Source organism: Corythoichthys intestinalis, chromosome 5, assembly GCF_030265065.1.
Source record: "Corythoichthys intestinalis isolate RoL2023-P3 chromosome 5, ASM3026506v1, whole genome shotgun sequence".
Lineage (NCBI taxonomy): Eukaryota > Metazoa > Chordata > Actinopteri > Syngnathiformes > Syngnathidae > Corythoichthys > Corythoichthys intestinalis.
In genome coordinates, this window is record NC_080399.1 from 19772955 (window position 1) to 19786762 (window position 13808).

Consider the following 13808-nt stretch of genomic DNA (forward strand, 5'->3'; position numbering starts at 1 on the left):
ACAAGCTTCTGCTGTGAATTGGACTGAGTTTATCACTAGTAGACGTCCAATCCATTTGAAGTGGGAGTGTGGCAGCAAAAGAACATTTGTTCATTCGTTGACATCCCTCCGACTTCAAACGGATTGAACATCTATGGCCGTCAGTGGCAGCCAATGCCAGGCAACGACGTAATTTTGGAGCATTTCAGGTCATTACCTGTTGATTTTAAGTCAGATCCTGTTAATTTTGGGCCATTTTATGGGTCACTTCCTGTTGATTTTGGATAACAGAACAGGAAGTGACCTGGGAATCTCTCAAATGAATAGGCATTGACTCACACTCAACAGGAAGTGAACAGTAAATGTCCTAAAATGAACAGAAAATGACCCGTAAATGCCCCAAAAATCGGAAAGAGTGACTCTGAATGCTCTGGTTTCAAATGAACAAACGTAATTCGCCCCTCCCAGCCTAAATGGATTGGGCACTGAGCGCCGTCAATGGCAGCCATAGAGTTAACTGAGACACTATTATGATAGAGAACTTTTTTTTTTTTTGGGGAAACATTAACACCTTTTTAAAATGATATCTTGATTCTTGGTAGGATAATATCGATAACCTTTTGGGATACAAAGTATCACAACCTATCACCATTTCGACATTTTATCACACCCCTATGGCTAGGTACACATTTAACTCCTGAAGCACTTAAAATATTGTCCAGCATCTGAAATGTACTAAAGCACAAAAGTTGCTGTGACTTTCAGCTTTTTTCATTACCTGTCACCGAAGTGCCCATGTATTAAGACTGCATTGATAATTACAAAATAATACCTGTTTTAATGACTCAATAAAATTAATTTAAAAAATCTGCTAACAAAACTGCTAATCCACCCTTTCATTAGCTTTACAGCACATCCAACAAAAATTGCTGGGGTTCTGGAGCCTACCCAAGCTGACTATATGGCAGGAGGTGGGGTAAACTTTATATCGCTGTCAGCCAATAACTAACAAAACAGTTTAGTCTTTTATAAACCTTTTTTTTTCCTGAAAAGGAAAAAAAATACATTAGATACCACAGATTTTTGTGTAACTTTACCATTGCAGAGTTTACTTGACAATTATAATTTTCTTTTGGGAGGGTTGCATGTCTAATGCTACTACACTGTCAATTCAAACTTGAAAATTGCAGCACAACAGCCAGTAGATGGCAGGAATTTACCAAATGGAAATGAGATCAGCACAGTTTGTGACACACATCAAAAGGATTTGATTGACAATATTTTTAATTGAAAAAACAATTTATAGTATATTATATTGTTGATTACCAAAGGGTAGAGGAGGTCAGAAACCAGAATCAAACCTTTTTTTTCCCCCCCCTTAGAGCCTGTTCTTTCATCTGGTTAAATGGGTTTGCATACACAATTATAGACACTGGCTGTCAATATGGGACTAGCGTCTCTGAAAATGGCTGAGCAATATCCTTGGCATGACTATTACTATATTAATATATGTTTCGAGACTTTTGCCAACATTGTGAACCCAGTAACAAAAATATTAAACTAGCTAAACATAATAGTAAAAAAAGTCACAACTTACTTTTTATTTAAACTTCAGAAGTGTGTTGTGTTTATACTGGCAGAGGAAAACGCATTCACCCTGAATTATATTGTTGCAACTCTCCTGAATAAAGCAATGGATGGGGAAAAGCTTGCTTGTTTCCATAGCTGTTAATGAGCCAGTTTTCCTGCCTATTAGAGTCCAAGCTTGCAGTCACTCAGGATCCCAACTGCGGCTGACTTTCTCTAATTACATGCTTTTTAAATGAAGTCATCATTCCCAAAAGAAAGAAAAAAAAGCTTCTTTTTTTTTTTTTTTTTAAACAAAGGAGTAGCAAGAACAGACATTAGTTAGTATGGAATGTAAAGTAAAAAGTGGTAGGAAAAATGATCAAGTATATAGCGTGATACAGTATCTGGAAAGGTTACTTTCATCAAACTAACAAGGGCGCTTGCATGGTGCATGCATGTCTATGTCCAATGCATTGTATGTGTGGGTAATGTGCTACCTCTCTGCCTGAGTGGCGTTCAATGGCCTTCTTGACTTTGCCGTACGTGCCCCTCCCCAGCGTCTCCAGCAACTCGTAGCGGTGCTTCAGGTTGTGCTTGTGGTGGTGTTTCTTCACACCAGGGTTCCTGCGGCCGCCATCGCCGCCTGCCGAGTTCTGCTCGGGTGAACGTTCGGCCGGCAGCGGTGGGGGACGGGGCTCGCCCCCACAGCTTTTGCCTCTGGGGGGCTCAACGCGGCTTGCCCCACGGGGGGACGCCAAGTACGCGGTCTCCATCTCACTTGTCTAAGGCGCGTGGTAATATAAGTCACCCGCTAGCTAGCAATAAGAAATATGCTGTAATACTTATAGGCCTAATAATAGTAATAAATAAATAAATTACAAGGAATAACGCAGAAGCTACTTGTCATATTCATCCACGTGGAAGCAAACATCCAGATTGTCTTAAAAGAGATCAAACAGAGAGCGTTTACTCCGTTATAGTAACGACATTTTTAACTGTCTACTTGGCATACAAAAATCTACAAAAATTACGTTTCATTTTTAAAAGGATATTGTGATATAATAACGTATTATAATATTATTCAGCCGATCTTTCGGCTTAAAGATGATCTATAATCAATAATGCGCCTCTAATAATAAATATATCACATGGGCTACTCCTCAATCGACTAGTAAGGTCTGTCCGTGCGTCATTTGGGGCTCACTCGCATCATCTGTGTTCCTGAACGCTGCCAACATCACTGACTCACATCGACAAGGCGAGAAAGCTGCGACGAAACCGGCGTTTTGGATGAAGATGACCCTCATTTTTGCCCGCTGCTCATTCATCCGGACTCAGCTGCATGTCGCCGTGCGCCTGCGGGCTGCGTGCCGCGGTTGACCCGAGTTGAGGTGCGCGCTGCTCGGACGCAACGAGAGCAGAGACGCTGTCGATACTGCCATGGTGGTTTTGCGGCTAACTGGCTGGCTCCCTCCCTTCCTTTCTCGTTTGTTTCTCTCTCTCGCGTGTCCTGCTTGTTTCTGATCCTGTTCTCTCGCCTTTTTCCCCTTTACTCAACGTAAAGGAAGGAACGATTTGAGGCCGGTGGGCGGGGATTGCGCAGTCTTTCTCCTCCTTCGACGTCTTCCTCCTCCTTTGTGCGCTCGCTTTCTCACTCCCATCCCCGAAACCTCTGCAGCTGATGAGCAAAGGGGCGTAGTTGGCGACTCATATGCAGCCCCCCTACTCGCTTTTCCTCAACAGTCATCTCCAAAACTTAGTACTGTTCGTCAAAATGTACAGCACATACTCAAGAAAAAGTTAGGGAGATTGAGATTTTGGATGTCATTTCAGCATTAAATTAAAATGCATCATAATCATCATAGGTGATAACTAATAAAACCTCATGACAGCTAAATCCTAAAGTCCAACTGCTCAGTGACAGTTCAATCAATTTTCACACTCCCAACTAGGGGTGTGACAAAATATCGAATGGTGATATCAAGAGGTGGGAATCTTAGGGTACCTAACGATTCGATTACGATTCAGAGGCTTCGATTCGATTATAAATCGATTATTGATGTCACCCAAACCTCACCTTTTTAATGTTTTGTACATTAGTTCCAAAATAGTTTAAAAATCCTATTAGGCTAAACCAAACTAAGATTTAAGTATCAAGTTAACAGTTAAAAACGTTAAATAAAATACTGAAGTCCCCATTCTGTATCAGCAGCTTTAAACTACATTCAATTAATTTAATGATGTGAATCAACCGATAAAGTTGATAAAATTGATCCTGTTATTCCATAATTCCCCTTCTGTCTACTTACAATATGTCAAAGTTTTATAACTTTTTCATTATTTAAAGATAGATTCAAGTCAAGATTTTGGTGATTTAGGAGTATTTCAGATAAAAAGTTATTTAGGTTCGCTACATCAGAGCCTTCTAGAGAAGTCTACTGCTTAAAGTTTATAACGCGGCAACTACTAAACGGCAAGCCTGTCGTTTCGCATGTAGTTCTTTTTATATCTTCTAACACCGCAGTCGTCTGTCACGTAGCATCTAGTTCAGCACATATGTCATATCTACTATCGCCGTATGTGGCCGTATGTTTGTAGCAACTAGCAACTGGGTGTTGTTTGAACCAGCTGTCGGCCGCAGTCAGTTTTTTTTTTTTTTTTTTTTTAACCTAGCGGAATGAGTTGAACATGATATTTACTCTCGGTCCGTTCCTCATTACGTCCTGAAGACCGCGCTGACTGTGTTTTAGTTCTGCTTTACCTGGTATAATTCAATAATCGGAATTTGGATGTTTGTGAATCGTTCTCGAATCTTCCATGGCCAGATTGCGAATAATCTAAGAATCGGAAATTTTGCACGCCTCTAGTGATATCGTGATACTTTGTATCCCAAAAGGTTATCGATATGCTCCTGTCAAGAATCGATACAACGTTTTAAAAAGGTGTCAATTTAAAAAAAAAAAAAAAAAAAGGCTGCCATTGACGGTGCTCAATCAATTTAGACTGGGAACGTTCGTTCATTCAAAACCAGAGCATTCACTGTCATTCGGTCCAATTTTCGGGGCATTTACAGGCCACTTGCTGTTCATTTTAGGGCATGTACAGGTCATTTCCTGTTGAGTTTGAGTCACTGCCTATTCATTTGGGTGATTTCCAGGTCACTTCCTGTTCTGTAATGTAAAATAAACAGGAAGTGAGCCATAAAATACTCCAAAACAAAAGGAAGTAACTGAAAATCAACAGGTAAATGACCTTAAATGGCCCAAAATTACTCATTGCCTGGCATTGGCTGCCACTGATGGCCATAGACGTTCAATCAGTTTGAAGTGGGAGGGATGGTCGTTCATTCGCTGCCACCCTCCCAATTTAAATGGATTGGACGTCTACTAGAGATAAACTACTTCCAATTCACAGCAGAAGCTTGTTTTTCTGTTTATTAGGTTTTTTTTGTAGAATATCCTAGAACAGGGTTCACTAAATCCGGACCTCGGTGCCACTTTTCCTGTCGTGTTTTCCACGTTTCTCTCCCCTAACACACCTGAATCAAATGATTATGTCATGAGCAACCTCTCCGGAAGCCTAATAATGATCCTGATTATTTTTGATTCAGGTGTTTTGGAGGAGGGAGACATGGAAAACACGACAGGAAAAGTGGCACCGAGGTCCGGATTTAGTGAACCCTGTCCTAGAATGATTTCCTCACCAATGTATCGATCATCGTTGTATCACCCTATCGTCAGATCATCGTTATCGTGAGCTTTGTATCGCAAATCGTATCGTATGGTGAGGTACCAAGAGGTTCCTGCTCCTACTCCCAACTACAGTGGTATGAAAAAGTATCTGAACCTTTTGGAATTTCTCACATTTCTGCATAAAATCACTATCAAATGTGATCTGATCTTTGTCAAATTCACACAGATGAACAAACAGTGTTTGGATTAACTAAAACCACCCAAATATTTATAGGTTTTCAAATTTTAATGAGGTTAGTATGCAAACAATGACAGAAGGGGGAAAAAATGAGTGAACAATCACATTTAATATTTTGTGGCCGCCCTTTTGGCAGCAATAACTTCAACTAGATAACTCCTGTGGCTGAAAATCAGTCTGGCACATCGATCAGGACTAATCTTGGCCCATTCTTCTTTAAAAAAACTGCTGTAGTAGAGTCAGATTCCTGGGATGTCTGGCATGAATTGCTGTCTTTAGGTCATGCCACAGCATCTCAATGGCGTTCAAGTCTGGACTTCGACTTGGCCACTCCAGAACGTGTATTTTGTTCTTGTTCTTCTGGCTGAACGGAGACTTAGCGCGCTAGGCGCGCTCTGTAATGCCCATTTCCGTGCAATCCGCGACCACCAATAGGCACCGAATTGAAGCATATCATTGTGAGTCGACGTATGTTTGAAGTGTCCAAGATCAATGTGTGAATGCGCCATCAGCTTATCACAGCTGGACATTTGCATCCACAGGTTTAAACTAAGTCAAATCAAGGTGACCTGAAACAGGTTATAGTGCATTTTACATTACAATCTTTAAATTTCAACCAAACGCTAATCATCCCAAACTTTTTGTGAGTAGTAAATAAAGACTTAAGAACACTTCATCAGGTACAGTTGCACAATGTAGCGGCACCCAAGAAGTACAATGACTACCAAGTTGTTCCAATATCAAAGGGTTTACCATATAGGAAATCAAAAACAGTGAATAAAGTTTATCTGGACACGATCCTCATCAAATTATAAAGCATTTTACAGTAATGTTCTGTACTGTGACATCCACGTCAAACTAGTGCTGCAACGATTCATCGATTAACTCGAGTAATTCAATTTGAAAAAAAGCTTCAAATCAAATCTTGCTGCTACGATGATTCGTTTAATTAGAATGATGTTGTAATGGTTTGTTTTTAAAGTGTTGCATTTACTTTTATTGATTTGGGTGGATACACTAGCCTCTAGTGGAAACAATGAATATGTCATAACTCATCTAACAAGGCTGAATCCAGCTGCTCCCTGTTAAGACCAACATAAGGTTGTAAGTTTTTGTTTGCGCTAATGTTTTTCTTATGCATTGGTAATTTAGTTTATAGGTAAATTTGGCCGTTTCTTTTTTCTTTCTTTTTTTTGTGGGAATATGTCTTTGAAGGATTTGTTAAGAGCATTGTGGGGAAAAATATGTTGGCATTTTATAGCATTTAAGCTAGCAGACTTTGGCTATGCAATTTAGCCAATCGTTCTTTTGTTATAGTTAGATCCTCATTTATTATTTTTTTCATATGGTTTGAGGCTAAGGAGACTAAGCTCAGGTATTTTAATTTAGTTTTAAATTGATTTATTGCTCTTCTGAAATGAATGTGCAATTCTGCATAATTTGAAGAAACACGCAATATTTTGTATTTACATTTAATGCTCTTTTAGCAAGCCAAAATATATGTTATTGCACACATAAACACTTCTTTGTTTTACATCTCCTAAAATTTTAAAAATGAAATGTTCGTAATCCAATTACTCCATTATTCGAAGTAACTAATCAATCGATTAATCAATTACCTAAATAATCGATAGCTGCTGCCCTACATCAAACTAAATAAAACTATTCTCACCCTCTACAGACAGCTCATAAACACATAATGAAATGGAACGAAAGGCCACTCAATGGAGGTTTGTTGTGTTGTTGTTTGTCGCTGGAATTTGCTTCATATCGAACTGAAATACCCTGTTCTCCACGTCCCAGTTACATTCCATTACCGAGCCTATAGGTCGTCATCACGTTTCTTCTTTGCCATCATCGATACTAATCTATGTTTGCATTTTCAAGACAGAAAAGTAAATAAATCATGGAATTCATATTTTAGATCAAGAATAGTTATACCGTGGCTTGCGGGCCACATTTGACTTCCTCAGCTCTTTGGTCTGTCCTGTATTATATTCATTCTTTTTTTCTAATTAAACAGCTGATAAATTGATCCAATGTAAACAACGGTTGCCATGCAATCACAGGGAATACATTAAAAAAATGTCAGACTGCATTCTCTAAAAATAAAATAAAATGACTTAAAAAAAAAAACATGATCATGGCCAACTATATAAAAAATATAATGTATTAAAAAAAACAAACAAACAAAGAAAACATGATCATGGCCATGATGATCAATTGTGAAATATATTCCTAATGGCTTATTTTTCATCCCACTAGAGTGGACAAAAAATTTAAAATTCATTCACACTCACATTCGAACGTATAGACCAGTACTTCTCAAATGGTGGGGCGCACCCCCCCAGGGGGGCGCAGAGCGATGCCAGGGGGGGCGCGAGTGACCTCGGGGAACATGCTTTTATTTTTTTTATTTTTTTTTGCCGTACTAGAATAAAGTGTACTTGCACATCCACTCCGTGGGTGGCAGTGGCGCTCTCATTTTCAAAGTGCGTGCAGTATTTTTGAAGTAAGCAAGAGCACACGGAAGAGACTCATGCAGAGCTGGACTCACGCAGCGACCCACTGTCTTCTTCGGTTCTCACGTGTCCGGCCGAGAAGTGCCGTTTTCGGCTTGGGACCGTCACGACCACCGCCCTCACCTACGGTTCTACCTCGGCCGCCGAGAATGCGCTTTTTTCGGGCCGTTTGCCTTTGACTTTTAATATAGTGGGAAATGAGGAAAGACCACTGTTTACTGAGTCTAAAAATGATTATAGCGGAGAAGCCAAATCAGTTAAGACGCCACTTAAAGACATTCGACCTCAATCTCATTGATAAGCCGCTTGATTGTTTTTCAGCAAAAATGTGCCGAATATTGCCAATTGTCACAATCGTCCCGCTTTGTCAGTGTTATATCAGTAAACCAGTGAGCACTGTGGTGAATCAGCGAAAATAAAAACTTTCCTTCTGTCCAAAGACTCCCCCCCCCCCCCCCTTCTATTCAGTTTTGTTTTTCGGTCAAATTTTTTGGCACGTTGTCCTGAAGAGTAAATGTTTCTAATCAATTTGAATTTGTTATTATTTACTGATTTTATTACATTTTATTTTTCAGTATCAAATGGTCAAAAATGTACCTTGAGTGTATTTTTACAGTTTGGATGTGACTTTTTTTTTTTTTTTTTTTTAACTGATGCGCGTTAAGTCTTTTCTGTTACAAGCAACACAATGTTAAAAAAGTTATACTTTATTATAAGTTGATCTATGTTACTTTTTTTCTTTAATAGAAAAAAAAGGACACAATGTTAGGCTGAGGCGTACTTATAATAGTAATATAGACGAATGATACTATTTACAGTGGCGGCAGAGAGTTGGGGGGGGGCGCGAAACATTTACGTCTTCCTTGGGGGGGGCGTAACAGAAAATAATTGAGAAGCACTGGTATAGACGTGCTAAAACTTGCAAACCGTTAGGCTAAAGTGCTGCCTTAAAAGCAAAAGGGTTCTGAAAATTAAGTAGGAAAGTTAGGTAATTTTTCTCTTTTTTTAATGGCCAATAATCGAGATTACAACATGCAAAGGGACAAGCAATATTGATCAGCTGCAAATAGTCAAAGGACTGAAAACTGCCAAACTAATAGAACTTTGGTTTTACAGCATGACAAGAATCTTTTTGCTCACAAATGAGTGTATGATGGATAATGGAAGACCACTCGTGAACTAGATGAAAAAGGACATTAGCCATTCAGACTGTGAATGTTTTAAAGCGTGGAGGGAGCTGGGGGGCCGACACTTAATAGATTCCTCCTGAGTCCACACCACACTCATCAGTTTTTGTTTTTACTTTCTGCAAGTCATCCTGTTACTGTTTGTGGAATCCTGTTTACAGATAAAGTGACAGTAGAACAAATGGTTGGAAAAACCACATCCTATGTGGATATGAAAATCATCCTACTTTTGTTGTCTTGGAAAATAGCTACAGCAACAGCTAAAAGCATTTCTATTTCCAGACAGACATGCAGGCAGACAGACAGATCTGACGTTCCCTTATGCAGGCGTGCTATTTTAACAGCAACAATAACAGTGCCCTCTTGTGGTTGATTCAATCTGACTGATTTTAATAAATCAGTGACGTATTAACAAAATGCAATAATTATATCATGGTCTTATGTCCTATACAGTAGTTGCATGTCCTATACATTGCAGTTATGTGTAGGATTATTTATTTCGCAATAGCACATCCCCCGTTAACACTGTATTGTGTACCGTTTGATATAATTTACAATGAAAAATGTGATTCTCCTTTTTAATACAGTTGTTTAAAAAGTATTACAAGGCCAATTATTAATATTGCTATTATTTCGTAAACAGTACAAATGGTTATCATTTCAGCCTCAACGTTCTGAGGTTAGGTGTTCAATTGCGGGCTTTGAATAATCTAAGATTAATTGTCTATCGGTGAGAATGTAAAGAGGTTAGCTCTTAGTGAACCACTGTACAGAAACCTGGACGAGAATGGAATGGTGAGAGAAAGGAGGATTTCTGCAGAAGAATACCGCCATCTAGTGGCGTTCTGAAGGTAGCGCTCGAATTGATTTAACCTCAATGTTGTGATAAATCATTTATTGTTTGGTGGGATAACCTACTTTTACCTTAGGGCAGTACTTCTCAAATGGTGGGGCGCGCCCCCCCAGGGGGGCGCAGAGCGATGCCAGGGGGGGCGCGAGTGACCTCGGGGAACATGCTTTTATTTATTTTTATTTTTTTTGCCGTACTAGAATAAAGTGTACTTGCACATCCACTCCGTGGGTGGCAGTGGCGCTCTCATTTTCAAAGTGCGTGCAGTATTTTTGAAGTAAGCAAGAGCACACGGAAGAGACTCATGCAGAGCTGGACTCACGCAGCGACCCACTGTCTTCTTCGATTCTCACGTGTCCGGCCGAGAAGTGCCGTTTTCGGCTTGGGATCGTCACGACCACCGCCCTCACCTACGGTTCTACCTCGGCCGCCGAGAATGCGCTTTTTTCGGGCCGTTTGCCTTTGACTTTTAATATAGTGGGAAATGAGGAAAGACCACTGTTTACTGAGTCTAAAGATGATTATAGCGGAGAAGCCAAATCAGTTAAGACGCCACTTAAAGACATTCGACCACAATCTCATTGATAAGCCGCTTGATTGTTTTTCAGCGAAAATGTGCCGAATATTGCCAATTGTCACAATCGTCCCGCTTTGTCAGTGTTATATCAGTAAACCAGTGAGCACTGTGGTGAATCAGCGAAAATAAAAACTTTCCTTCTGTCCAAATACTTTTTTTCCCCCCTTCTATTCAGTTGTTTTTCGGTCAAATTTTTTGGCACGTTGTCCTGAAGAGTAAATGTTTCTAATCAATTTGAATTTGTTATTATTTACTGATTTTATTACATTTTATTTTTCAGTATCAAATGGTCAAAAATGTACCTTGAGTGTATTTTTACAGTTTGGATGTGACTTTTTTTTTTTTTTTTTTTAACTTCAGGCAAATTGATGCACGTTAAGTCTTTTCTGTTACAAGCAACACAATGTTAAAAAAGTTGATCTATGTTACTTTTTTTCTTTAATAGAAAAAAAGGACACAATGTTAGGCTGAGGCGTACTTATAATAGTAATATAGACGAATGATACTATTTACAGTGGTGGCAGAGAGTTGGGGGGGGGGCGCGAAACATTTACGTCTTCCTTGGGGGGGCGTAACAGAAAATAATTGAGAAGCACTGCCTTAGGGCATGTGTCTCCATTTTGTTGTATGCAGTAAAGTTACAACTTTAAAAACCATAACTTTGTTTTCCGTAAAACTACAACGATTATGGTAAAATCGTGACGGATATCTAAAATGTTATACAATCTTGAAAATATATTTTATTTCTGTAAAACGACAAATAAAAAAATATTGGTTAAACATACAATTTGACCTTTCATTGTTTTTTTCTTGTACGATTACAACTTTAACGTTAAAAAACAACTACATCTACTACAACTAATATCTATCACAACTGATCTAAAAAAAACCCCATCTAAACATTTAACATCTAAATGTTAAACTTGTATCTTTCAATTCTATAGAATAAAAGCTTTAATCTTGAAAATGTACTTTGTTATCTTGGGAATATACATTGGGTTTTTTACAGATATGAGATTTTTTTAAAATATAACTTCTATCTTGCCGTGTCATCTTTTTAGTGTGGCCCTAATCCTTTTGTACAAAAGAGAGGATAACTTTTCATTGCGTGTCATCAGGTCCCACAAGCATGACTCATAACTGCTGTTTATCATTTGTAGCCATGCAGAAAAAAAATCACTGCTTGGACTGTGAACACAACAGTGTTGAAATGAATGAATCAGATGTGAAAACTTGCAAATAATAATAATAATAATAATAATAATAACATGGCCAGTGCAGGGAAATACAGACAGTAGGGTTAGGACCCCTAATGCCAACACAAAGAAAAATGACATTTGGCAAAAATATGGAGTGCATCTGTGGGAACTCAAATCACTTGTTAACATAAACTATATGATTTAATACGTGTATTCCATTCATTTATCCAAGTATGCTATTATGAACATAAACACGAACAAAGGCTACACATTTTGTCATCATGTAGTGACTGTGGTGACTTCTTAAGACAATGTAAATGATTAAAGTTCCACTTTTTACCTGTGCTGGAAGGAAGTACTACTTTCACTTGTTTTTTCCAATGCTGATGTTGGTTGGACATGTACTGTACTTCCAAAATGTGACCTAAATGAAATCAGGCAAATAAAATTAAGAATAAAAACTGGATCTTGAATTCTTTTGTAATATTTTAGTGGAACAATCGGAAGGAATTAAAAGAGAATGGGATTTTGATTCATGGTTTGTTCAGGGACGGGTAAAAGGACAGGATTATTGAACTGTGAGTTTCTATCAAATTTTATTGAAGTCTAGTGGGATGCAAGTAATGCTGCAGTTATCGATTATTTTAGTAGTTGATTAATCTATGAACTAGTTCGTTCGAATAATCGAGTAATCTGACCAGGAACATTTAATGCATTGGTGAGGTTGACCTGCCCAGCCACAATTGCTAACGTCATGAATATCAATGAGCAAAAGTGAAGTGTTGCTTGCGGCACGCCATTGAGAGGACAAAGATACTGTAAAATTTATTAAATATTTCTTTTAACTGAAGACATCAGGATTTAAGTTAAATGACATGAAGGTTGAATGTTATGTGCCAGTCAAGGTTTAGATTCTCAACTGTGAACATCAGTTTTGCCATTGTTCACATGAAGAGCACAGACATCATGTAGCGTTGAAAATAAATTTGAAATTGCAATGGCTAATTGGTCTCTGAACTGTCAGTCTTTGTGGACAAATGTGGGTGTAAAAGGAATGCTGATAGGATTTTCTCTCGCCGCCAGACTGCTATTTAAATGGAAAGTACGTCACTTTTGCTCATACAGCTGACAAATGTTGCAATGAGTAATGAGTCTGTACTAGATGTAGGTTGGATCCGGCCCCGCAGCCCGCCGCCATTAATGAACCACTGCGGAATATCTCCTAATTTGAGTGTTTGTCCAAAACTTTAGCTTCAGCCCCCGACCCCAATCAACCCATTATTATCAACATTTATTTATATTGTGCGTACAGAACGCAGTTTTAAAAAGGCGCAATAATGGCTTTTTTGGTAGTTAGGTAGATATTTAACCAAGGCCGTCCCCTTGTTGTTTTGACAATGGCGTACCGCAAGCAACACGTCACTTCCGCTCATGAATATTCATGACGTTAGCAACTGTTGCTAGGGGGGACACACGCTTCCGTTTGTCCCCAATAGGAAATGAATGCAAATAGTGTACGAAGGAGATGTTTACAGAGCTAAACCTATCAATTCTATCCGAAAATGATGTCCCTGGTGCCAAATTCACTGGTAAAGATGTGAAGAACATACAAATATTCAGTTAGAGAGACGGCTTGAGTATTGAGGGCTGAAAAAGACGGAAAAAAGAAATGAGCCGACCTATGCTTAGCCTTAGCTCTTTTATCGACACCTTTTTCTTGTGTGCATTGCCTTACGCCACTGACAATGACATTCTCCTGTTCCAACAATCTATCCTTTACCACCATATGCCCTGTCTGTCTTATATATTATATCCTCTGGTTGTCTTATGTCTCTGACTGTTCTTTTGGGCAATTTACATAGCTATTTTCATGTAGCGATCACAAATGCGCCTCATTGACAGCCAACGAATATTTTTCATTAATAACAAGTCTTAATTCTATAATTTATTCACACTTCCCCCTTACTAAAGTTATTTTTTTTTTACAACAGAAAA

General features: G+C 38.7%; 1 protein-coding gene across 3 annotated transcripts in view; it reads right to left on the reverse strand.

The window, feature by feature from the left end:
- Nucleotides 1-13808, reverse strand: part of nuak1b (NUAK family, SNF1-like kinase, 1b) — a 38873-nt gene that overhangs the window by 23281 nt on the left and 1784 nt on the right. Inside the window, exons 2-3 of one of the 3 annotated variants that reach the window (XM_057836808.1) lie at nt 13361-13460; nt 12154-12237 (exon numbers count right to left, since the gene is read on the reverse strand). Coding sequence is in view for 1 of the 3 variants with exons in the window: in XM_057836807.1 (XP_057692790.1) it covers nt 2046-2321 (276 nt within the window). In the remaining 2 variants the exon portion in view is untranslated. Of the gene's footprint in view, nt 1-2045; nt 3207-12153; nt 12238-13360; nt 13461-13808 lie in introns of those variants that run through there. The other 2 variants (XM_057836809.1, XM_057836807.1) reach the window with 2 other exon arrangements.